General features: G+C 43.7%; 1 protein-coding gene across 1 annotated transcript; it reads left to right on the top strand.

Moving 5' to 3' along the window:
* The first annotated feature begins 1,010 nt into the window (after nucleotides 1–1,010).
* Nucleotides 1,011–27,637, top strand: LOC106592704 (uncharacterized). The gene is made up of 18 exons (XM_082978667.1): nucleotides 1,011–2,688; nucleotides 3,459–3,630; nucleotides 11,503–11,669; nucleotides 11,769–13,554; nucleotides 13,638–13,811; nucleotides 13,891–14,064; nucleotides 15,399–15,572; nucleotides 16,272–16,318; nucleotides 16,447–16,999; nucleotides 19,004–19,719; nucleotides 23,078–23,115; nucleotides 24,070–24,134; nucleotides 24,259–24,473; nucleotides 24,660–24,916; nucleotides 25,045–25,170; nucleotides 25,347–25,479; nucleotides 25,565–25,594; nucleotides 26,998–27,637. Exons 2-18 carry the CDS (start codon nucleotides 3,512–3,514, stop codon nucleotides 27,330–27,332), a joined length of 5,109 nt encoding a protein of 1,702 aa, XP_082834793.1. The 5' UTR covers nucleotides 1,011–2,688; nucleotides 3,459–3,511; the 3' UTR covers nucleotides 27,333–27,637.

Here is a 27,637-nt window from a genome sequence, read left to right as displayed (position 1 = left end):
CTCTCGGTTCCAGCTTTGATGCACCGTACTGACCTCACCTTCTGGATGATAGCGGGGTGAACAGGCAGTGGCTCGGGTGGTGATCTTTTTGGCCTTCCTGTGACATCGGGTGGTCTAGGTGTCCTGGAGGGCAGGTAGTTTGCACCCGGTGATGCGTTGTGCAGACCTCACTACCCTCTGGAGAGCCTTACGGTTATGGGCGGAGAAGTTGCCGTACCAGGCGGTGATACAGCCCGACAGGATGCTCTCAATTGTGCATCTGTAAAAGTTTGTGAGTGTTTTTGGTGACAAGCCGAATTTCTTCAGCCTCCTGAGGTTGAAGAGGCGCTGCTGCACCTTCTTAACCACGCTGTCTGTGTGGTTGGACCATTTCAGTTTGTCCGTGATGTGTACGCCGAGGAACTTAACTTTCTACCCTCTCCACTACTGTCCCGTCGATGTGGATAGGGGGGTGCTCCCTCTGCTGTTTCCTGGAGTCCACGATCACCCACCTTGTTTTGTTGACGTTGAGTGTGAGGTTATTTTCCTGACACCACACTCCGAGGGCCCTTACCTCCTCCCTGTAGGCCGTCGCGTCGTTGTTGGTAATCAAGCCTACCACTAGTGTCATCTGTAAACTTGATGATTGAGTTGGAGGCGTGCATGGCCACGCAGTTGTGGGTGAACAGGGAGTACAGGAGAGGGCTGAGAACGCACCCTTGTGGCGCCCCAGTGTTGAGGATCAGCGGGGTGGAGATGTTGTTACCTACCCTCACCACCTGGGGGTGGCCCGTCAGGAAGTCCAGAACCCAGTTGCACAGGGCGGGGCCTCGAGCTTGATGACGAGTTTGGAGGGTACTATGGTGTTAAATGCTGAGCTGTAGTCGATGAACAGCATTCTCACATAGGTATTCCTCTTGTCCAGATGGGTTAGGGCAGTGTGATTGCGTCATCTGTGGACCTATTGGGGTGGTAAGCAAATTGGAGTGGGTCTAGGGTGTCAGGTAGGGTGGAGGTGATATGGTCCTTGACTAGTCTCTCAAAGCACTTCATGATGACGGAAGTGAGTGCTACGGGGCGGTAGTCATTTAGCTCAGTTACCTTAGCTTTCTTGGGAACAGGAACGATGGTGGCCCTCTTGAAGCATGTGGGGACAGCAGACTGGGATACGGATTGATTGAATATGTCCGTAAACACACCAGCCAGCTGGTCTGCGCATGCTCTGAGGACGTGGCTGGGGATGCCGTCTGGGCCTGCAGCCTTGCGAGGGTTAACACGTTTAAATGTTTTGCTCACGTCGGCTGCAGTGAAGGAGAGCCCGCAGGTTTTGGTAGTGGGCTGTGTCAGTGGCACTGGTCCTCAAAGCGAGCAAAGAAGTTGTTTAGTCTGTCTGGGAGCAAGACATCCTGCTCCGCAACAGGGCTGGTTTTCCTTTTATAGTCCGTGATTGACTGTAGACCCTGCCACATACCTCTCGTGTCTGAGCCGTTGAATTGCGACTACTTTGTCTCTATACTGACGCTTAGCTTGTTTGATTGCCTTGCGGAGGGAATAGCTACGCTGTTTGTATTCGGTCATATTTCCGGTCACCTTGCCCTGATTAAAAGCAGTGGTTCGCGCTTTCAGTTTTGCGTGAACGCTGCCATTAATCCACGGTTTCTGGTTTGGGAATGTTTTAATAGACGCTGTCGGTACGACATCGCCAATGCACTTGCTAATAAACCCGCTCACCGAATCAGCGTATTCATCAATGGTGTTGTTCGCCGCAATGCAGAACATATCCCAGTCCACGTGATCGAAGCAATCTTGAAGCGTGGACTCCGATTGGTCGGACCAACGTTGAACAGACCTGAGCGCGGGAGCTTCCTGTTTTAGTTTCTGTCTATAGGCTGGAAGCAACAAAATGGAGTCATGGTCAGCTTTTCCGAAAGGAGGGCGGGGGAGGGCCTTATATGCGCCGCAGAAGTTAGAATAACAATGATCTAGGGTTTTGCCAGCCCTGGAGCACAATCGATATGCTGATAGAATTTAGGGAGCCTTGTTTTCAGATTAGCCTTGTTAAAATCCCCAGCTACAATAAATGCAGCCTCAGAATATGTGGTTTCCAGTTTACATAGTCAAAGGAAGTTCGTTCAGGGCCATCGATGTGTCTGCTTGGGGGGGATATATACGGCTGTGATTATAATCAAAGAGAATTCTCTAGGTAGATAATGCGGTCGGCATTTGATTGTGAGGAATTCTAAGTCAGGTGAACAGAAGGACTTGAGTTCCTGTATGTTGTTATGATCACACCACGTCTCATTAATCATAAGGCGTACACCCCCGCCCTTCTTCTTACCAGAAAGATGTTTGTTTCTGTCAGCGCAATGCGTGAAGAAACCAGGTGGCTGTACCGACTCCGAAAGCGTGTCTCGCGTGAGCCATATTTCCATGAAACAAAGAACGTTAGTCTCTGTTGTCTCTCTGGAAGGCTACCCTTGCACGGATTACATCTACCTTGTTGTCAAGAGACTGGACATTGGCGAGTAGTATGCTCGGGAGCGGTGCGCGATGTGCCCGTCTACGGAACCTGACCAGAAGACCGCTCCGTCTGCCCCTTCTACGGCGTCGTTGTTTTGGGTCGCCGGCTGGGATCCGATCCATTGTCCTGGGTGGTGGGCCAAACAGAGGATCCGCTTCGGGAAAGTTGTACTCCTGGTCATAATGTTGGTGAGTTGACGCTGCTCTTATATCCAATAGTTCCTCCCGACCGTATGTAATAAAACCTAAGATTTCCTGGGGTAACATTGTAAGAAATAACACAAACTAAATACTGCGTAGTTTCCTAGGAACGCGAAGCGAGGTGACCATCTCTGTCGGTGCCTCATTGCCTGCGTCCGTAATGGGTCTGCGGTCAAACGACCACCCCTCATCACTGTCAAACGCTCCCTAAAACACTTCAGCAAGCAGGCCTTTCTAATCGACCTGGCCCGGGTATCTTGAAAGGACATTGATCTCATTCCGTCAGTAGAGGATGCCTGGTTATTCTTTAAAAGTGCTTTCCTCACCATCTTAAATAAGCTTGCCCCATTCAAAAAAATGTAGAACCAAGAACAGATAGCCCTTGGTTCACTCCAGACCTGACTGCCCTTGACCAGCACAAAAACATCCTGTGGCGTACTGCATTAGCATCGAATAGCCCCCGCGATATGCAACTTTTCAGGGAAGTTAGGAACTAATACACACAGATAGTTAGGAAAGCCTAGCTTTTTCAAACAGAAATTTGCATCCTGTAGCACAAACTCCAAAAACTTGTGGGACACTAAAGTCCATGGAGAACAAGAGCACCTCCTCCCAGCTGCCCACTGCTCTGAGGCTAGGAAACACTGTCACCACCGATAAATCTGTGATAATTGAGAATTTCAATAAGCATTTTTCTACGGCTGCCCAAGTCTAGCAACTTGCCCAAGCCTCCCCATTTCTCCTTCACCCAAATCCAGATAGCTGATGAGTCTCTCTGGGGAGAGAGAGGAGGGGGACCACTGCCTCTGAAATGAGTCTCTCTGGGGAGAGCGAGAAGAGAGGCACTGCCTCTAAGAGGAAGTATTCTGACCGAGAGGAGGGGGCCACACCCTCTAAAAAGAGTCTGCCTCAAGACACCAGTTCTAAGAGGTAAGAGATCAATTGTAAATATAGTTATTTTAAAGATATACAACAAATTTTAAGAGAAGTGTTTCCAAATTACATAACATGTAGGCCTATATCATTAAGTTAAAAAATCCTAGGACCAACTGCAAACACAAGCTAGGTTTCTTTCCAGCTGGCGAAACATATTTTAATGTCAATATTCTAAAATCAGCAGAAAAATTACATTAATATTTTCCCACCAGGGATGTAGACTACCTACATGATGACATTCCTATTATGGTGCAGGTAGACTACCTACATGATGACATTCCTGTTATGGTTTTGGTAGACTACCTACATGAATAGATTCCTGTTATGGTGCAGGTAGACTACCTACATGATGACATTCCTGTTATGGTGCAGGTAGACTACCTACATGATGACATTCCTGTTATGGTGCAGGTAGACTACCTACATGAATAGATTCCTGTTATGGTGCAGGTAGACTACCTACATGATGACATTCCTGTTATGGTGCAGGTAGACTACCTACATGATGACATTCCTGTTATGGTGCAGGTAGACTACCTACATGAATAGATTCCTGTTATGGTGCAGGTAGACTACCTACATGATGACATTCCTGTTATGGTGCAGGTAGACTACCTACATGATGACATTCCTGTTATGGTGCAGGTAGACTACCTACATGAATAGATTCCTGTTATGGTGCAGGTAGACTACCTACATGATGACATTCCTGTTATGGTGCAGGTAGACTACCTACATGATGACATTCCTGTTATGGTGCAGGTAGACTACCTACATGATGACATTCCTGTTATGGTGCAGGTAGAATACCTACATTCATAGATTCCTGTTATGGTGCAGGTAGACTACCTACATGATGACATTCCTGTTATGGTGCAGGTAGACTACCTACATGATGACATTCCTGTTATGGTGCAGGTAGACTACCTACATGATGACATTCCTGTTATGGTGCAGGTAGACTACCTACATGATGACATTCCTGTTATGGTGCAGGTAGACTACCTACATGATGACATTCCTGTTATGGTGCAGGTAGACTACCTACATGATGACATTCCTGTTATGGTGCAGGTAGACTACCTACATGATGACATTCCTGTTATGGTGCAGGTAGACTACCTACATGATGACATTCCTGTTATGGTGCAGGTAGACTACCTACATGATGACATTCCTGTTATGGTGCAGGTAGACTACCTACATGATGACATTCCTGTTATGGTGCAGGTAGACTACCTACATGATGACATTCCTGTTATGGTGCAGGTAGACTACCTACATGATGACATTCCTGTTATGGTGCAGGTAGACTACCTACATTCATGAGATTCCTGTTATGGTGCAGGTAGACTACCTACATGATGACATTCCTGTTAGGGTGCAGGTAGAATACCTACATGATGACATTCCTGTTATGGTGCAGGTAGAATACCTACATGATGACATTCCTGTTATGGTGCAGGTAGACTACCTACATGATGACATTCCTGTTATGGTGCAGGTAGACTACCTACATGATGACATTCCTGTTATGGTGCAGGTAGACTACCTACATGATGACATTCCTGTTATGGTGCAGGTAGACTACCTACATGATGACATTCCTGTTATGGTGCAGGTAGACTACCTACATGATGACATTCCTGTTATGGTGCAGGTAGACTACCTACATGATGACATTCCTGTTATGGTGCAGGTAGACTACCTACATGATGACATTCCTGTTATGGTGCAGGTAGACTACCTACATGATGACATTCCTATTATGGTGCAGGTAGACTACCTACATGATGACATTCCTGTTATGGTGCAGGTAGACTACCTACATGATGACATTCCTATTATGGTGCAGGTAGACTACCTACATGATGACATTCCTGTTATGGTGCAGGTAGACTACCTACATGATGACATTCCTGTTATGGTGCAGGTAGACTACCTACATGATGACATTCCTGTTATGGTGCAGGTAGACTACCTACATGATGACATTCCTGTTATGGTGCAGGTAGACTACCTACATGATGACATTCCTGTTATGGTGCAGGTAGACTACCTACATGATGACATTCCTATTATGGTGCAGGTAGACTACCTACATGATGACATTCCTGTTATGGTGCAGGTAGACTACCTACATGATGACATTCCTGTTATGGTGCAGGTAGACTACCTACATGATGACATTCCTATTATGGTGCAGGTAGACTACCTACATGATGACATTCCTGTTATGGTGCAGGTAGACTACCTACATGATGACATTCCTGTTATGGTGCAGGTAGACTACCTACATGATGACATTCCTGTTATGGTGCAGGTAGACTACCTACATGATGACATTCCTATTATGGTGCAGGTAGACTACCTACATGATGACATTCCTGTTATGGTGCAGGTAGACTACCTACATGATGACATTCCTGTTATGGTGCAGGTAGACTACCTACATGATGACATTCCTGTTATGGTGCAGGTAGACTACCTACATGAATAGATTCCTGTTATGGTGCAGGTAGACTACCTACATGAATAGATTCCTGTTATGGTGCAGGTAGACTACCTACATGATGACATTCCTGTTATGGTGCAGGTAGACTACCTACATGATGACATTCCTGTTATGGTGCAGGTAGACTACCTACATGATGACATTCCTGTTATGGTGCAGGTAGACTACCTACGTGAATAGATTCCTGTTATGGTGCAGGTAGACTACCTACATGAATAGATTCCTGTTATGGTGCAGGTAGACTACCTACATTTAATAGATTCCTCTTATGGTGCAGGTAGACTACCTATATGAATAGATTCCTGTTATGGTGCAGGTAGACTACCTACATGAATAGATTCCTGTTATGGTGCAGGTAGACTACCTACATGATGACATTCCTGTTATGGTGCAGGTAGACTACCTACATGATGACATTCCTGTTATGGTGCAGGTAGACTACCTACATGATGACATTCCTGTTATGGTGCAGGTAGACTACCTACATGATGACATTCCTGTTATGGTGCAGGTAGACTACCTACATGATGACATTCCTGTTATGGTGCAGGTAGACTACCTACATGATGACATTCCTGTTATGGTGCAGGTAGACTACCTACATGATGACATTCCTGTTATGGTGCAGGTAGACTACCTACATGATGACATTCCTGTTATGGTGCAGGTAGACTACCTACATGATGACATTCCTGTTATGGTGCAGGTAGACTACCTACATGATGACATTCCTGTTATGGTGCAGGTAGACTACCTACATTAATAGATTCCTGTTATGGTGCAGGTAGACTACCTACATGATGACATTCCTGTTATGGTGCAGGTAGACTTCCTACATGATGACATTCCTGTTATGGTGCAGGTAGACTACCTACATGATGACATTCCTGTTATGGTGCAGGTAGACTACCTACATGATGACATTCCTGTTATGGTGCAGGTAGACTACCTACATGATGACATTCCTGTTATGGTGCAGGTAGACTACCTACATGATGACATTCCTGTTATGGTGCAGGTAGACTACCTACATGATGACATTCCTGTTATGGTGCAGGTAGACTACCTACATGATGACATTCCTGTTATGGTGCAGGTAGACTACCTACATGATGACATTCCTGTTATGGTGCAGGTAGACTACCTACATGATGACATTCCTGTTATGGTGCAGGTAGACTACCTACATGATGACATTCCTGTTATGGTGCAGGTAGACTACCTACATGATGACATTCCTGTTATGGTGCAGGTAGACTACCTACATGATGACATTCCTGTTATGGTGCAGGTAGACTACCTACATGATGACATTCCTGTTATGGTGCAGGTAGACTACCTACATGATGACATTCCTGTTATGGTGCAGGTAGACTACCTACATGATGACATTCCTGTTATGGTGCAGGTAGAATACCTACATGATGACATTCCTGTTATGGTGCAGGTAGAATACCTACATGATGACATTCCTGTTATGGTGCAGGTAGACTACCTACATGAATAGATTCCTGTTATGGTGCAGGTAGACTACCTACATGATGACATTCCTGTTATGGTGCAGGTAGACTACCTACATGATGACATTCCTGTTATGGTGCAGGTAGACTACCTACATTAATAGATTCCTGTTATGGTGCAGGTTGACTACCTACATGATGACGTTCCTGTTATAGGAACAAGAGGAATATAATTTTTGGGGTCAAACAGCAGCCAAGCAATGGGATGATAATGATGACAAAACCCTGTGAGTTTGAATTTCGTGGTCACACATTGAGATTCTTGGTTGCAAGTACGATTCACAAATCTGTCATTTGTATCATGTTGTGTTGTTTTTTTTACCCGTTTTTCATGGTTTCCAATTGGTAGTTACAGTCTTGCCTCATCGCTGCAACTCCCGTACGGACTCGGGAGAGGCGAAGGCCGAGAGTCCTCCGAAATCACAACCCAGCCAAGCCGCACTGCTTCTTGACACAATGCCCACTTAACCCGGAAGCCAGCCGCACCAACATGTCGGAGGAAACACCGTACACCTGGCGACCGTGTCAGCGTGCACTGCGCCCACCCCGCCACAGGATTCGCTAGTGTGCAATGGGACACCTGCTGGCCAAACCCTCCCTAACCTGGACGACGCTGAGCCAATTGTACGCCCCATGGGTCTCCTGGTTGTGGCCGGCTGCGACCAGGCCTGGACTCGAACCCAGAATCTCTAGTAGCACAGCTAGCACTGCGATGCAGTGCCTTACACCACTGCGCCACTCGGGAGTCCTTGTTGTGTGAAATTGAATAATGGTGGCAAACTTATAACTTGACATTTGAATACATTCAATACGATTTGCAAGAATGATTTATTTTCAGAATTATTACAGGCCCATTTACTACTATTAACATTCTGCTGTGAATCAAAAATACACTTGCAGATGTTTTATCTGTGCACGCTCAGAGTTCTGTCAGTGTCACGTTACCAAGAGATTTGTAAACTTGTAAACAGTTTAGTAAGTTCATAGAAAGAGATTTCTATTAAAAAAAAATGGTTTCAGCTGCTTTGGGGACAGGATCTTTTTACTCCTGACCAATCAGCCAAAACCACAGCTGCCTATTGTTGCAACCATTGGCTGGATTGTTCCATCAATCAAATCTCAGGAAGTAGCGAAGAGGATTCGTACTTGTAACGATGAATCTCAATGTGCTACCATGAGATTCAGAATACAAACTCACAGGGATCTGTCATTATTATAATCCCATAGATTATTAATGTATGTGTGTGTGTATGTGTGTATATATATATATATATATGTATATATATATATATATATATATATATATATATATATATATATATATATATATATATATATATATATTTGCATTTACATTTTAGTCATTTAGCAGACGCTCTTATCCAGAGCGACTTACAGTAGTGAATGCATGCATTTCATTTCATGCCTTTCTTTTTTTTTTTCTACATATACATATATATATGTATATGTATGTGTGTGTGTGTGTGTGTGTATTTAACTAGGCAAGTCAGTTAAGAACAAATTCTTATTTACAATGACTCCCAATTGTGCACTGCCCTATGGGATTCCCAATCACGGCCGGTTATGATACAGCCTGGAATCGAACCAGGGTCTGTAGTGTTGCCTCTAACACTGAGATGCAGTGCAGAGAGAATGCCAAGAGTGTGCAAAGCTGTCATCAAGGCAAAGGGTGGCTATTTGAAGAATCTCAAATATAAAATATATTTTGATTTGTTTAACACTTTTTGGGTTACTACATGATTCCATATGTGTTATTTCATAGTTTTGATGTCTTCACTGTTATTCTACAATGTAGAAAATAGTAAAAATAAAGAAAAACCCTTGAATGAGTAGGTGTTGTAAAACCTTTGACCGGTACTGTATATTGGGTTCTGTAGAATACTATCAGTATGTGATCTTGTAGATATTGATTGAGATCTAACTTTCATTTTTTAACATTCATCACTGAAATCACCAGAGTGGTCTGTTCTCTGGGCAGTGAATTAGAGCAGAGACTACGTAAAGTACAGAATCCCATACAGTGAATGAGCAGAGCAGAGACTATGTAAAGTCGAGATCCCAGACATGTGCAGGAGCTTCAGATTGTTTTGCTATCTGGAAAAGGCTTCCAGAGGATTCAGAACAGCAGCCACTCCGTTTTAAGGACTTGAGATCAGCCATGCAGTTGTTGTTTAACATGTAAAATATACAGTTCTCTTAAACCTGTTAGGGATAGGGGGCAGTATTTTCACATTCGGATGAAAAGCATGCCCAGAGTAAACTACCTGCTACTCGGGCCCAGAGTCAAATATTTGCATTTTATTAGTAGATTTGGATAGAAAACACTCTGAAGTTTCTAAAACTGTTTGAATGATGTCTGTGAGTATAACAGAACTCATATGGCAGGAAAAAAACTGAGAAAAATCCAACCAGGAAGTGGGAAATCTGAGGCTTGTAGTTTTTCTTTCTAATCCCTATCGAAACTACAGTGTCTGTGGGGTCACATTGCACTTCCTAAGGCTTCCATTGGCTGTCAACAGCCTTTAGAAACTTGTTTAATCCGTCTACTGTTACTGGGCAGAGAATAGGAGCTCAGTCAATCAGTGGACTGCCTGGGAGCAGTGAGCTCCTTATTTTTCATTTGTAATGAATATGCTATTGACCGGTTGGAATTTTATCAAAGTTTGATGTTAAAAAGACCCTAAGGATTGGTTGTAGACATCGTTTGACATGTTTCTAAGAATGGTAATGGAATTTTTGACTTTTTGTCTCTGGTTTTACGCTCGTGCATTTTGCCTTTGGATAGTGATCTGAACGCGCGAACAAAAGGAGGTATTTGGACATAAATATGGAGTATTTCGAACAAAAATAACATTTGTGGAAGTGGGAGTCCTAGGAGTGCATTCCGACAAAGATCAGCAAAGTTAAGGGAAGATTTATAATACTAATTCTGATTTTAGTTGACTCCAGAACTTGGCGGGTAACTGTATAGCTTGCTTTGATGGCTGTGCTCTGTACTCAGAACATTGAAAAATGTGCTTTCGCTGTAAAGCTATTTTGAATTCTGACACAGCGGTTGCATTAAGGAGTAGTATATCTATAATTCTTTCAATAACTGTTTTAAAGTTTATCAACATTTATGATGAGTATTTTTTTTAATTGATGTGCTCATTCACCGGAAGTTTTGGGTGGCAATACATTTTCTGAACATCACGCGCCAATGTAAAATGTTTTTTTTTAATATAAATATTAACTTTATCTAACAAAACATACATGTATTGTGTAACATTGAGTCCTGGGAGTGTCATCTGATGAAGATCGTCAAAGGTTAGTGATTCATTTTAGCTGTATTTCTGGTTTTTGTGTTGACTCCTTGCTTGGAAAATGGCTGTGTGGTTTTTCTTGTGAAGTTGATGTCCTAACATAATCTAATGTTTTGCTTTCGCCGTAAAGCCTTTTTGAAACCGGACAATGTGGTTGGATAAACGAGAAGATTATCTTTAAAAGGGTGTATAATAGTTCTATGTTTGAGAAAATTGAATTATGAGATTTTTGCTGTTTTGTTTTTCGCGCCCTGCTATTACATTGGCTGTTGGCGTCCGTAACATGTTTTAAAGATATGAAACTAAAGAGAAACGTGTTCCCAAATTACATGAAATGTAGGTCTACATCATTAATTTAAAAGTCCCCAAATCGATTTACCAATAGCAGACTGTAGTTTTAAAACAAACATCAGGACTTGTAAAAGTTCCACTATACAGTTGTTAAAATGAAGTAGATGAGGTATTGATGAGATATTGATGAGGTGATCTGTCTCCCTGTTTTGTTCAGTGTGCAGAAGCCCAGAGCAGAGTCCCCTACAACCAGCCTGCTATCAATAAAGAGTGATCAGCCACCTGCTTTCAGCCAGGAACCATTACCAGATGACAATAAGGAAGTGGAGAGTTTGGACAGTGAGGATGTATTAAAGATCACACACAACCTTCTGGACAGAAGAAGTAAGACTGTGTTTCATACAATATCACAAAGAACGGTACAAAGGCCCTTATAAAACACACACTAACTGATTAGTCCCAACTCTCATTGTTTTCCTACAGGTCAAACTCTGTTGACAGTCCAACAAGACATTAAGGCTAAACTGAAACACAAGTATCAACACATATCTGAAGGAATTGGACACCATGGAAACCAAAGTCTGTTAAAGGACATCTACACAGAGCTCTACATCACAGAGGGTGGAAGTGGAGGGCTCAATAATGAACATGAGGTTAGACAGATAGAGATGGCATCCAAGAAACAAACCACACAAGAGACACCAATCAAATGCAACGACATCTTCAAGCCTTTACCTGGACAAGACAAACCTATCAGAACTGTGCTGACAAAAGGAATCGCTGGCATTGGAAAAACAGTCTCTGTGCAGAAGGTCCTCCTTGACTGGGCAGAGGGAAAAGCAAATCAGGACGTTCATTTCATGTTTCCTCTTCCTTTCCGTGATCTGAACCTGAAAAAGGACCAATACAGTCTGATGCAACTTCTTTCCCACTACTTCCCAGAGCTGAAAGAGATTGACAGCATTGAAGATGGTGAAACCAAAACTGTTTTCATTTTTGATGGTCTGGATGAGTGTCGACTTCCTATAGACTTCAAAAACGATGAGAAGTGCTGTGATGTCACGAAGCCAACCTCAGTGGACGTTCTACTGACAAACCTCATCAAGGGGAATCTATTTCCCTCTGCTCTCCTCTGGATAACCACACAACCTGCAGCAGCCAATCAGATCCCTCCTGGGTGTGTTGACCAGGTGACAGAGGTACGAGGGTTCAATGATCCACAGAAGGAGGAGTACTTCAGGAAGAAAATCACAGATCAGAATCTGGCCAATGATATCATCAAAAACATGAAGACATCAAGGAGCCTCCACATCATGTGCCACATACCAGTCTTCTGTTGGATATCAGCCACTGTCCTTGAGATGATACTGAAAGAGGCAGAGAAGGATGAAGTCCCCAAAACTCTGACACAGATGTACTCACACTTCATTCTCATCCAAATCATTGTGAAGAACAGGAAGTACAACAAAGCCACAGAGACAAACCCAAAGGAACTGTCTCAGTCAGACAAAGAGATGATCCTGAAACTGGCCAAGCTGGCTTTCCAACAGCTGCAGAAGGGCAACCTGATCTTCTATGAGGAGGACCTGAGAGAGTGTGGCCTTGATGTCACAGAGGCATCAGAGTACTCAGCATTGTGTACAGAGATCTTTAAAGAAGAATCTGGGCTGTACCAAGAGAAGGTCTACAGCTTTGTGCATCTGAGCATTCAGGAGTTTCTAGCAGCAGTGCATGTTTTAGAATCATGTCTGGACAAGAAGGAAAATGTTTTCTCCCCTACTGGTGATGATGAAGAGGAGTCAATCCAGTTGTCTGACTTACACAGGAGAGCAGTGGACCAGGCCTTGAAGAGTGAGAATGGACACCTGGACCTGTTCCTCCGCTTCCTTCTGGGCCTCTCACTGGAGTCCAATCAAAATCTGTTACGAGGCCTTCTGACACAGACAGGAAGTACCACACAGACCAGTGAGAGCACAGTCAGATACCTTTCAGACAAGATCAAGTACGAATCCTCACCAGAAAGGGTCATCAACTTGTTCCACTGTCTGAATGAACTTGGTGCCAACTCTCTAGTTGAGGACATGCAGACCTCCCTGCGATCAGGAACTCTTTCAGAAACGAGACTAAAACCTGACCAATGTTCAGCCCTGGTCTACCTGTTACTGATGTCAGAGGAGGTGCTGGAGGAGTTTGACCTGAAGACATACAACACATCAGAGGAAGGTTATCAGAGGTTGCTGCCGGTAGTTAGAACCTGCAAGAGAGCACTGTAAGTTCTGTTATTGAGTTGATGTATACAGTATCATTATAATGAAGGATTTGTATATCTAACAGATTATATCCTCTCTCCAGACTGAATGGCTGTAAAGTCACATATAAATCCTGTGAGACTCTGGCCTCAGCTCTGCAGACACCAAACTCCCCCCTGAGAGAACTGGACCTCAGCTACAATGACCTGGGAGACAGAGGAGTGGAGCTGCTCTGTGTTGGACTAACCAGTCCACTCTGCAACATACAGACACTAGTGTGAGTTGAATATCTTCAGTATTAGTTATTATGTGGATGTTTTAAACATGTGTTAATCATGTGATCTTCTGCCCTCTAGTCTAGGTCAGTGTGGTCTGACAGAGGGTTGCTGTTCAGATCTGGCCTCAGTCCTGAGTTCACCCAACTCACAACTGAAACAACTGGAGCTGAGAGACAATGACCTGCAGGACTCAGGAGTTACACTGCTGTCTGCTGGACTGGAGGATCCAGACTGTAAACTACACACACTGGGGTAAGTACAGCTGTTTCAGTCAGGTCTGTACTGAGCTGAGTTACACTGCTGTCTGCTGGACTGGAGGATCCAGACTGTAAACTACACACACTGAGGTAAGTACAGCTGTTTCAGTCAGGTTGGTACTCAAATCCAATTTTATTTGTCATTTGCGCCGAATACAACAGGTGTAGACCTTACAGTGAAATGCTTACTTACAAGCCCTTAACCAACAATGCAGTTCAATAAATAGTTAAGACAATATTTACGAAATAAAAAGTAAAACAATAAAATGACATAACAATAATGAGGCTATATACAGGGGATACTGGTACCTAGTCAATGTGTGGGGGTACAGGTTAGTAATGAGGCTATATACAGGGGGTACCGGTACCGAGTCAATGTGTGGGGGTACAGGTTAGTAATGAGGCTGTATACAGGGGATACTGGTACCTAGTCAATGTGTGGGGGTACAGGTTAGTAATGAGGCTATATACAGGGGGTACCGGTACCTAGTCAATGTGTGGGGGTACAGGTTAGTAATGAGGCTATATACAGGGGATACTGGTACCTAGTCAATGTGTGGGGGTACAGGTTAGTAATGAGGCTATATACAGGGGGTACCGGTACCTAGTCAATGTGTGGGGGTACAGGTTAGTAATGAGGCTATATACAGGGGGTACCGGTACCTAGTCAATGTGTGGGGGTACAGGTTAGTAATGAGGCTATATACAGGGGGTACCGGTACCTAGTCAATGTGTGGGGGTACAGGTTAGTAATGAGGCTATATACAGGGGATACTGGTACCTAGTCAATGTGTGGGGGTACAGGTTAGTAATGAGGCTATATACAGGGGATACTGGTACCTAGTCAATGTGTGGGGGTACAGGTTAGTAATGAGGCTATATACAGGGGGTACCGGTACCTAGTCAATGTGTGGGGGTACAGGTTAGTAATGAGGCTATATACAGGGGGTACCGGTACCTAGTCAATGTGTGGGGGTACAGGTTAGTAATGAGGCTATATACAGGGGGTACCGGTACCTAGTCAATGTGTGGGGGTACAGGTTAGTCGAGGTAATTTGGGGGTAAAGTGATAAATAATAAACAGCGAGTAGCAGCAGTGTAAAAACAAAAGGGGGGGTGTCAATGTAAATAGTCCAGGTGGCCATTTGGCTAATTGTTCAGCAGTCTGATGGCTTGGGGGTAGAAGCTGTACTGAGCTTAGTAAAACAAATACTCTGAAAATCAGATTTTTCATGACATTGTTTGTGTCATGGACAAATGTATTGGTGTCCTACAAGATGATTGACACCAGTACATCAACCTAGACAGCTGTTGTGTGTCTCTCTGTAGGCTGTCTGGCTGTCTGGTCACAGAGGAGGGCTGTGCTGCCCTGTCTTCAGCTCTGAGGTCAAACCCCTCCCACCTGAAAGAGCTGGACCTGAGCTACAATCACCCAGGAGACTCTGCAGGGGGACTGCTTTCAGCTGCTCTGGTGGATCCCACATATACACTGATGAAGCTGAAGTAAGTCAGAATATATGTCCTAATAGTGTGAGCAGTGGTTGTGTCATATGTAGTGTAGTAGGGTCAGTAACATGAGGACATGATGGTAGAATTAAGGGGAAGTTTACCCAGCAGGCTGAGCACTCCAACACAGCATACATCATCACCACATGAATACTCTTCTTCTGCATCTCTGATATCCTGTTGGAGCTGTACTCTGTTCTGTATGCAGTAGGTAGGATAGAATACCTGTATGTCTCTAGTAATGAATTGTACTCCGTTCTGTATGCAGTAGGTAGGATAGAATACCTGTATGTCTCTAGTAATGAATTGTACTCCGTTCTGTATGCAGTAGGTAGGATAGAATACCTGTATGTCTCTAGTAATGAATTGTACTCCGTTCTGTATGCAGTAGGTAGGATAGAATACCTGTATGTCTCTAGTAATGAATTGTACTCCGTTCTGTATGCAGTAGGTAGGATAGAATACCTGTATGTCTCTAGTAATGAATTGTACTCCGTTCTGAATGCAGTAGGTAGGATAGAATACCTGTATGTCTCTAGTAATGAATTGTACTCTGTTCTGTGTGCAGTAGGTAGGATAGAATACCTGTATGTCTCTAGTAATGAACTTGGATAGTGCACCAGAACACAACAATATGGTTTAAATGTTGACTGCTTTATTAGGTCTTTGTCAGTCAATAACCTGTTTCTCCTACAGTGTGGATCATGGTGGAGAGTGCAGGCTGAAATCAGGGCTGAGGAAATGTAAGCCTCTTCAATCCTAATTAACTGCATATTCAGAACTATAGTAACTAATCAATACTTGTTCTGTATCTACAAAACAACATTTTATATCAAGATGTGGTTTGCTTAAACGCTTCTTTTGTCTACAGATGCCTGTCATCTCACCCTGGACCCAAATACAGCAAACCCAAACCTGATACTGTCTGAGGGGAACAGGAAGGTGACATGTGTGGAAGAGGAGCAGAATTATGAAGACCATCCAGACAGATTTGATAGTCATCTCCAAGTTCTCTGCAGAGAAGGCTTATCTGGATGTCGTTATTACTGGGAGGTGGAGAGGGAGGGTAGCATGGCTGATATTGGTGTGGTGTACAAAGGAATGAAGAGGAAAGAACGGGGGAGTGACATTAGGTTTAGAGCCAATAGGAAGTCCAGGTGTTTATTCTGCTCTGATAGAGGTTATCACATTAACCATGCGGGAGTCAGCAGATCCATCCCTGGTCCTGTTTCTAACAGAGTTGGAGTCTATCTGGACTGGCCAGCTGGTACTTTGTCCTTCTATAGTGTGTCCTCCTCTGGTACACTGACACACCTTTACACAGAACACACCACATTTACTGAACCCCTCTATCCTGGGTTTGGGGTTTCCTCCTCCTCTTCCTCAGTGACCCTGTGTCAGATAGATGACCAACACATTCAGAGGTGAGTCATATAGCAATGTTTCATCATTTGTTTTCCTCTGGAATAATTTCTATAATTACATTAGTAGTGGTGTGTTTTAATGTGTTCTGTTGGACCTACAGACAGTTAGATTAGTAGTAGTGGTGTGTTTTAATGTGTTCTGTTGGACCTACAGACAGTTAGATTAGTAGTAGTGGTGTGTTTTAATGTGTTCTGTTGGACCTACAGACAGTTAGATTAGTAGTGGTGTGTTTTAATGTGTTCTGTTGGACCTACAGACAGTTAGATTAGTAGTAGTGGTGTGTTTTAATGTGTTCTGTTGGACCTACAGACAGTTAGATTAGTAGTAGTGGTGTGTTTTAATGTGTTCTGTTGGACCTACAGACAGTTAGATTAGTAGTAGTGGTGTGTTTTAATGTGTTCTGTTGGACCTACAGACAGTTAGATTAGTAGTGGTGTGTTTTAATGTGTTCTGTTGGACCTACAGACAGTTAGATTAGTAGTGGTGTGTTTTAATGTGTTCTGTTGGACCTACAGACAGTTAGATTAGTAGTAGTGGTGTGTTTTAATGTGTTCTGTTGGACCTACAGACAGTTAGATTAGTAGTGGTGTGTTTTAATGTGTTCTGTTGGACCTACAGACAGTTAGATTAGTAGTGGTGTGTTTTAATGTGTTCTGTTGGACCTACAGACAGTTAGATTAGTAGTAGTGGTGTGTTTTAATGTGTTCTGTTGGACCTACAGACAGTTAGATTAGCAGTAGTGGTGTGTTTTAATGTGTTCTGTTGGACCTACAGACTGTTAGATTAGTAGTGGTGGTGTGTTTTAATGTGTTCTGTTGGACCTACAGACAGTTAGATTAGTAGTAGTGGTGTGTTTTAATGTGTTCTGTTGGACCTACAGACAGTTAGATTAGTAGTAGTGGTGTGTTTTAATGTGTTCTGTTGGACCTACAGACAGTTAGATTAGTAGTAGTGGTGTGTTTTAATGTGTTCTGTTGGACCTACAGACAGTTAGATTAGTAGTAGTGGTGTGTTTTAATGTGTTCTGTTGGACCTACAGACAGTTAGATTAGTAGTGGTGTGTTTTAATGTGTTCTGTTGGACCTACAGACAGTTAGATTAGTAGTGGTGTGTTTTAATGTGTTCTGTTGGACCTACAGACAGTTAGATTAGTAGTAGTGGTGTGTTTTAATGTGTTCTGTTGGACCTACAGACAGTTAGATTAGTAGTTGTGGTGACTTCACATCTCTAGGGGGGAATGTAACTCATGATACCTGGTGACTTCACATCGCTAGGGGGGGTATGTTAACTCATGATACCTGGTGACTTCACATCTCTAGGGGGGAATGTAACTCATGATACCTGGTGACTTCACATCTCTAGGGGGGGTATGTAACTGATGATACCTGGTGACTTCACATCTCTGGGGGGAATGTAACTCATGATACCTGGTGACTTCACATCTCTAGGGGCATTCCTCAAGATATGCAATGTCACATGTAATGTCACCATCAGTATTGATTTGATCAAAGTTGACATAGAGGTTTATGTCACATTTACATAATTTAGCATATGCTCTTCCCCGGTGGGAATCGAACCCACAACCCTAACATTGCAAGCACCATGCTCTTCCCCGGTGGGAATCGAACCCACAACCCTAACATTGCAAGCACCATGCTCTTCCCCGGTGGGAATCGAACCCACAACCCCAAGCACCATGCTCTTCCCCGGTGGGAATCGAACCCACAACCCTAACATTGCAAGCACCATGCTCTTCCCCGGTGGGAATCGAACCCACAACCCTAACATTGCAAGCACCATGCTCTTCCAACTGAGCTACACAGGACCACATTTTGAAGTTGACATAGTATGTTATGTCACATTTCACCCTACATAGGGAGCTGTTCTGTCACCCTTTATACACACTTTTTATTGCTTATGAAGACTGTATGTATGAAATATAAAGCCTTTATAAGTTGTATATAGTTTAATCACAGTCTATCCTTCTGCTTTACCAACACCAGAGACCATGGTGGAGAGAGTTGGATCAAGCCTGGACCTGAGGACACCAGAGACCATGGTGGAGAGAGTTGGATCAAGCCTGGACCTGAGAACACCAGAGACCATGGTGGAGAGAGTTGGATCAAGCCTGGACCTGAGGACACCAGAGACCATGGTGGAGAGAGTTGGATCAAGCCTGGACCTGAGAACACCAGAGACCATGGTGGAGAGAGTTGTATCAAGCCTGGACCTGAGGACACCGGAGACCATGGTGGAGAGAGTTGGATCAAGCCTGGACCTGAGGACACCGGAGACCATGGTGGAGAGAGTTGGATCAAGCCTGGACCTGAGGACACCGGAGACCATGGTGGAGAGAGTTGGATCAAGCCTGGACCTGAGGACACCGGAGACCATGGTGGAGAGAGTTGTATCAAGCCTGGACCTGAGGACACCGGAGACCATGGTGGAGAGAGTTGGATCAAGCCTGGACCTGAGGACACCGGAGACCATGGTGGAGAGAGTTGGATCAAGCCTGGACCTGAGGACACCAGAGACCATGGTGGAGAGAGTTGGATCAAGCCTGGACCTGAGGACACCGGAGACCATGGTGGAGAGAGTTGTATCAAGCCTGGACCTGAGGACACCGGAGACCATGGTGGAGAGAGTTGTATCAAGCCTGGACCTGAGGACACCAGAGACCATGGTGGAGAGAGTTGTATCAAGCCTGGACCTGAGAAATGTGAGTTAACTGATACATTTTTTTACGTGAAAATATGATTAAAGCGGTCATCATAGTTGAGTCCCAGACAAGGAACACAATCGTGATCTATTTGGTCAAAACAAACTTAAAGGTAGAGTCAGCAATATGACGTAGATGCACAAAGTAAACACCATAATGCAGGGGTTCTTAAACTTTTTCAGCCTGGGACCCAAATTACAAATGTTGTGTTTTCCTGGGACCCAAGCTTAGGAAAATATGCAACTATACGTAAATATCGGTACATTTCATTGACCTTATGTCTAAAACGGATGCAATATAGACAAAAACTAAAAACAATGAAATTAAATAAATATATATTCATGTTCATTTTCCCCCATTAAAAACACTCTTACATATCTGTGTAGGATGTAACTGTTGCTGCTAAAATACAATAAATCATTTTCATCCTTAACTGGAATAAAGTGATTGATCACATCACACAGGTGTAGACTAGAAAACACAGTCCTAATGAGAGGTGTGTGGCTGGTTTAAGTTTTCAACGAGCAGGTCTATTCTGGGCTCCGTGTTTAACAATGCAACACTGAGGTCATACTCAACCTTGTTTCTGTACTTGTTTTAAGTATGTCAGAGTTGAGAACCCTGACTCACATGGGTATGTGGAACCAAACTGGATCAGAACATCTACTGCTTTCTCAGTCAGACAGGAGACCGCTTCCTGCTGTAGATGAGTGTTTGCCTTTCTCAGTCAGACAGGAGACCGCTTCCTGCTGTAGATGAGTGTTTGCCTTTCTCAGTCAGACAGGAGATCGCTTCCTGCTGTAGATGAGTGTTTACCTTTCTCAGTCAGACAGGAGACCGCTTCCTGCTGTAGATGAGTGTTTGCCTTTCTCAGTCAGACAGGAGACCGCTTCCTGCTGTAGATGAGTGTTTGCCTTTCTCAGTCAGACAGGAGACCGCTTCCTGCTGTAGATGAGTGTTTACCTCAAATCAACTTGCTTCAATCAGTTTATTCCAGTTCAGAATACTAATGTATTACTTGTATTTAAACAGCAACAGTTCCAACCTAGACTAGGTTTCAACAATAATATCTACAGGTAGATGTACAGTAGGCCTGATCATTTTTTATATTCATCTGTACTGTTACTAAGGGTTGCACCATCAGTAACTAGCTAGCTTGCTTTGGCTAATTTGAGCTAATAGCTGTGTACAACTCACTTCTACTACAATGAGAGTTAGTACTCCCTTATTTCTGCTTATCACCGCCTGTTATAAAATGACAACAATGCCTTGCTAGCTGACTTGAAGCATCCTGAAGCATTCTGCCTTGTTCTGAAAGACCTCCCTGGGTTTACCATCATGTTGTGGATGTTTGGTCAGGACGTGGCGTTTTTATTCATTTCTTCGTTTTGAGAGACTCATTACTACCGTTAAACACGTCCCCGCACAAAACACACAGTGGGCGCTCCTCGTTATTTCTCCGTTTGTATGAAAGAGAGAGCAACTCATCCCTGTATTTGCGTTTTATGACAATTGAGCTCATTCAGAACTTGTGGCTAGCATGAGTCCATTTGATGATTCTCTGTCCCGTCTCCAATTTCAGAGATGCAGGTGCTTGGCCCCGTATGGAGAACCCCTACCAACCCTAATCCCTCCTTAAGCCATGACGACTTTTCCGTGAACCTTCTCCTAATCTCCCAGCCACTCCATCCTATCTGTCGTTGCACCAAGGACACTGTCCTCTTACTGGACAGCCTGGAGATGTTTCCATACCATCTATTACCTGCCTTTGTCACCCCTCTCCATGCAGACAGCCTCCATCTGGACATACCTGGCCGGGATCAACTTCTTTCTCAAGTTGCTTACTGGGTCTTCGTGTTCCTGTCACCCGCAAGTCTCCCATCTCAAGGGCCTCAAGTGAGAACTTGACTGTCTCACCTGTGAACTAATATGTTCATACTTTATCAATTAATCGACTAAAGATCGAATCTCTTGGAAGATAAGTAGTTACATGTACAGTGAGGGGGGGGAAGGTATTTGATCCCCTGCTGATTTTGTGCGTTTGCCCACAGACAAGGAGGTGATCGGTCTGTGGTTTTAATGGTGGGTTTGTTTGAGCGGTGAGAGACAGAATAACAACAACAAAAAAATCCTGAAAAGCGCATGTCAGGGGTGTTGTAGGTTGATTTGCATTTTGATGAGGGAAATAAGTATTTGACCCCCTCTCAATCAGAAAGATTTCTGCCTCCCAGGTGTCTTTTTGTGCGGGTGGCGAGCTGAGATTAGGAGCACACTCTTAAAGGGAGTGCTCCTGGTCTCAGCTTGTTGCCTGTATAGAAGACACCTGTCCACAGAAGCAATCAATCAGATTCCAAACTCTCCACCAAGACCAAAGAACTCCAAGGATGTCAGGGACAAGATTGTAGACCTACACAAGGCTGGAATGGGCTACAAGACCATTGCCAAGCAGCTTGGTGAGAAGGTGACAACAGTCGGTGCGATTATTCGAAGAAACACAAAAGAACTGTCAAACTCCCTCGGCCTGGGGCTCCATGCAAGATCTCACCTCGTGGAGTTGCAATGATCATGGTGAGGTGAGGAATCCGCCCAGAACTATGGTCCCGTTGGTAGAGCATGGTGTTTGCAACGCCAGGGTTGTGGGTTCGTTTCCCACGGGGGACCAGTACGGAGAAAAAAATGTATGAAATGTATGCATTCACTACTGTAAGTCGCTCTGGATAAGAGCGTCTGCTAAATGACAAAAAATGTAAAAATGTAAATGATAGCGGTGAGTGATGTTGAGTGGGAATGACAAGTCAGTGGCTGACAGGGCATCATCTGCTGCTGAACGATGTGTCGCTGCTAAAAGGCCCAATCAATTCTAGTAATTAATGAAATAATTATACATTTACTCTGACACGTCGTGACCCACCATTAACAGGTCCGTATAGTGGGTCAATTTCTACAACTAAGAGCGTTGTACCGCAAGGCTAGACCACTGTTTTGTTTCCGTGGCTACCACGTTGAAAGAGAGTGAAGAGATCCCATGCACATGGGCAGATACTGTGTGTGACTGTGTGAGAGAGAAGTCAGGCATCTTGCTCATCACAATATCTGTGGTGCTGCTCGTACATCATCATTTATCTGACTCTACCTTTAAGCTCTCATCCTAGGATCTACCAGAAATCAGGCCCCCAACATCTACAAAACATGGACCAGAACGATGTTGTTTCCTGCTTCCACAAACATTAATTAATATAACACTAATGTCAGATTATGGTATGCTAATGAGTGTACATTCTGAGACTGTTGATCACTTATATTCATTTTTATTACAATAAGATTGTCTGTTTTAAATAACAACTACTTTTGACTTTAGTGATTCCTCAGAGCTGTAAGACTTGTGACCATGTTGAGGTAAATCATAATCTCAAATCTTACTTTTGCATCAAATGTATTTATATAGCCCTTCTTACATCAGCTGATATCTCAAAGTGCTGTACAGAAACCCAGCCTAAAACCCCAAACAGCAAGCAATGCAGGTGTAGAAGCACGGTGGCTAGGAAAAACTCCCTAGAAAGGCCTGAACCTAGGAAGAAACCTAGAGAGGAACCAGGCTATGAGGGGTGGACAGTCCTCTTCTGGCTGTGCTGGGTGGAGATTATAACAGAACATGGTCAAGATGTTAAAATGTTCATAGATGACCAGCAGGGTCAAATAATAATAATCACAGTGGATGTCGAGGGTGCAACAGGTCAGCACCTCAGGAGGAAATGTCAGTTGGCTTTTCATAGCCGATCATTCAGAGTATCTCTACCGCTCCTGCTGTCTCTAGAGAGTTGAAAACAGCAGGAGTCAGGCACAGTCTCAAAGCCAGGTGTGTACTGACCAACCATTCATACTGGGATATAGACAGTCCTATGTTCTGCTTTAGTAATATAAACACAGTCTCAAAGCCAGGTGTGTACTGACCAACCATTCATACTGGGATATAGACAGTCCTATGTTCTGCTTTAGTAATATAAACACAGTCTCAAAGCCAGGTGTGTACTGACCAACCATTCATACTGGGATATAGACAGTCCTGTGTTCTGCTTGTAGGCATGCAGGATTTTAGCTGGAGTTATATTTTGTCATTAGACAGTTTAATTGATAAATCACCAGCATTCCATGTAACATTGAATAAATACATTAGATTAGTTACTTTGGTTAATGGGCCAGTTTCCCAGACAAAGATTAAGCCTAGTCCTGGACCTTAAAGAACTTTCTGTTGAAACTTCCATTGAGCGTGCTTTAAGTCCAGCGCTAGACTCAAACTGTGTCCAGGAAACTGGCCCCATATGTATTACTGACATGCTTGTCCTTGTTCAGGACTCCACACACTGGCTTCAGATTGAACCCTTGACTTCCACTGTCCAGGGAGTGACAATGTTCAGGTAAAATAACTACTTTTAACATTTCATTCCACCTGCTAGTGTATTTCCCCATTACCTTTGGGAATAGTCTTCTAATCCAACCTCTCCATTTGACCTCTCTACCATATCTTGTTGTTGCCCTCAGACACAGGACACCCAAAGGGAGTTATGAGTGCACAGTGTCTGGGCTCCGCTGGCTGTGTGAGAGAGATGTCATTCTGAAGTATCACTTCAGGAACTGGGATCCCTACAGTCAACTTCTGAAAGACATGCAGTACACACAAGGTGGTCCATTGCTGGACATCACTATGGAGTTAGGTGAACTGGAGGAAGTTCATCTGCCACACTTTGTCTGTTTAGGTAAAACCATATAGAAATAGTATTCAGAAAGACATTTCCATGTAACTGAGTTTCACTTCCTGAATGAATGAATGAGCTATTCTGGGAATTTGAGTTTACTGTGATCTGGTACTGCATATTCTTTGTGTTTTAGTTGGATGAATAATAAAATATGTCTTTCTGCCTCCTTTTTATTGTGTTGTTCAGGGACCAACCCTTCCCTGAGGAATGAGATGAAGATTCTTCATGTAGAGGAACATGGAGTGTCTTTAGAGGAAGTGCATGAGGTCACCAGATTCCATGCTAAGATTCTCCATCCCAAGTTCTCACCTTTCTCTCTGATACTGAGTTTACTGTCTTGGGACGTAGATGTCCACTGTGAGCTGATGCTCTATCTGACAGTGAAAAGGGAAACATTAATTTCTCGCCTATACCTGTTCCCCTGGAACCCCGGCCAAATACAGGTGAGGGACCATTATTTTAGAGATGATCTTAATGTTGACACTCATTAAATGAAGCGAATAGTGTGTTGCTAGTTTTCTGAATTAGACTATACATTGACTGGCTGGGTATTCCATGCCTCGTTTCGCAGGCTGTGGACCAACAGGAAAAGTCTCATGGGTCTTCAAGGATTCTCATCTCCAGACCAGAGCAGTCCTTCAAACTGAATAGTTCCTTCAGACTGAACATTCCCTGTTCTACCGCCATCAATCCACAGGTACAGTTTCAGTAGAATAAGAACATGAATCTGACATTTAAGTCACATTTCTATCCATTGCTCTCTGTCTTTCTCTCGCTGTCGCCTTCTCGCTCTCAATTAAATTCTAATGGCTTTATTGGCATGGGAAACATAAGTTTACATTGCCAAAGCAATCTCTCTCTCTCTCCCTCCAGAGAATTCATTTCATACAAAGAGACACCACACCAAGCTTTTTCAAGGCGATTGTGAAAATGACAGGGGTTGACATTGAGATGGAGTTATTCAGTGATGATGAGAGGACAGTATGGAAAGAAATTGTATCACGAGGTAGGAGCACATGTCAATCATTACTTTGTACTTTTGTACCAGATGCTATTTATAGTGATATAACCTCATGTTGTTTATCTTTCAGATGAATACGTCACTGACACCCGTTCAACTAGTAAGTAAACATGAGTTACAGTGCCTTCAGAAAGTATTCAGACCCCTTGACTCCTGAGCACTCTGGAGCAGGTTTTCATCAAGGATCTCAGTACTTTTCTCCATTCATCTTTCCCTCAATCCTGACTAGTCTCCCAGTCCCTGCCGCTGAAAAACATCCCCACGGCATGATGCTGCCACCACCATGCTTCACCATAGGGATGGTGCCAGGTTGGCATTCAGGCCAAAGAGTTCAATCTTGGTTTCATCATACCAGAGAATGTTGTTTTTTAGGTGCCTTTTGGCAAACTCTAAGCAGGCTGTCATGTGCCTTTTACTGAGGGGTGGCTTCTGTCTGGCCACTCTTCCATAAAGGCCTGATTGGTGGAGTGCTGCAGAGATGGTTGTCCCATCTCCTCAGAGGAACACTAGAGCTCTGTCAGAGTGACCATCGGGTTCTTGGTCACCTCCCTGACCGAGGCCCTTCTCCCCCGATTGGTCAGTTTGGCCGTGCAGCCAGGAAGTTTGGTGGTTCCAAACTTCTTCCATTTCAGAATGATGGAGGCCACTGTGTTCGTGGGGACCTTCAATGCAGCAGAAATGTTTTCGCAACCTTCCCCAGATCTGGGCCTCGACACAATCCTGTCTTGGAGCTCTACGGACAATTCTTTCGACCTCATGGCTTGGTTTTTGCTCTGACATGCACTGTCAACTGTGGGACCTTATATAGACAGGTGTTTGCCTTTCCAAACATGTGAATTTACCACAGCTGCACTCCAATCAAGTTGTTAACATCAAGGATGATCAATGGAAACAGGATGCACCTGAGCTGAATTTGAGTCTCATAGTAAAGGGTCTAAGTACTTATGTAAATAAGGTATATTTATTTTTAATACATTTGTAAACGTCTAAAAACCTGTTTTCAATTTGTCATTATGGGGTATTGTGTATGTAGATTGAGGGAAAAACACTTAATCAATTTTAGAATAAGGCTGTAACGTAACAAAATGTGGGAAAAGTCAAGGGGTCTGAATACTTTCCAAATGCACTGTACAAACCAATGACATGAGGGCCAGTCAACATGGTTTACTGTAGGACCTGGACTAGTCCTGATTATAAAAGACTGTCTTCAAGAACAATGACATCTCTCCAGGACTTGATGTAGATTAGCCTGGTTCTGAATGACCCAATGACATCTCCTCCAGGACTTGATGTAGATTAACCTGGTTCTGAATGACCCAATGACATCTCCTCCAGGACTTGATGTAGATTAGCCTGGTTCTGAATGACCCAGCCTGTTGTTCTATGTCTGTGAAACCGGCCTTAAATATGTTCACTGATGTAGGTCGTTATTGTTAAAAAAAAACATTTCTCGATACTTGTTATTTTAGGTCGCTTTTTTTTTAATGTTGTAACCTCTCTCAGGTGCTGTGTCGGGGGCAGGGCGTCCAGCTGAGAGCAGTCTGACTGGTTCTCCAGAGCAGCAGCTGCGTTCTGTACGGACAGAGTTTGTGATACGAGTATCAGGACCTGTCCTGAATGAACTGCTGGACAGACTCCTGCAACACACAGTCATCAACCAGGAGGAAATGGAGTCAGTGAAGGTGATAGCTGAGAGGACAGAGAAGGCACGTGACATCATCGACATGGTGTTGAGAAAAGGAACTGAGTCATGTTCCAGGATGATCAACCTTCTTGGGGAGCTGGACCCCTGTCTTTACACAGAGCTTCAGATCAACAGTGTTGGAGTACCAACCTAATGGTAGAATGGATAGTAACAGTGTTGGGGGTACCAACCTAATGGTAGAATGGATAGTAACAGTGTTGGGGTACCAACCTAATGCTAGAATGGACAGTAACACTCCTATTCAACACCATGGGGTGTATTCACTAGGAAACAGACCTGATCCTAGATCAGTACTACTACTCAACCAACATGAATTTGTCCAAAATAAACACTTGTTTTTGTTGTTGCAAAACGTTATGCTACGGTGGGTGACTAATGAATTCACCCCTGATCTGACTGGGCTGTAATTCTTTGTCAATAAATGTTTGTTTCTGGGTA

The sequence above is a fragment of the Salmo salar genome, chromosome 08, assembly GCF_965601325.2.
Source record: "Salmo salar chromosome 08, fSalSal1, whole genome shotgun sequence".
Classification (NCBI taxonomy): domain Eukaryota; kingdom Metazoa; phylum Chordata; class Actinopteri; order Salmoniformes; family Salmonidae; genus Salmo; species Salmo salar.
The sequence above is the reverse complement of the archived record's forward strand: the minus strand, read 5'-3'. Positions and strand labels throughout refer to the sequence as shown.

Bases quoted from the DNA above. Each gene is read 5' to 3' on its own strand.
- LOC106592704 (XM_082978667.1), top strand. From the start codon at position 3,512: ATGAGTCTCTCTGGGGAGAGCGAGAAGAGAGGCACTGCCTCTAAGAGG. The intron at 14,065-15,398 runs GTAAGTACAGCT...GTCTCTCTGTAG, and splicing joins TGTAAACTACACACACTGGG to GCTGTCTGGCTGTCTGGTCA. The intron at 16,319-16,446 runs GTAAGCCTCTTC...TTTTGTCTACAG, and splicing joins GAAATCAGGGCTGAGGAAAT to ATGCCTGTCATCTCACCCTG.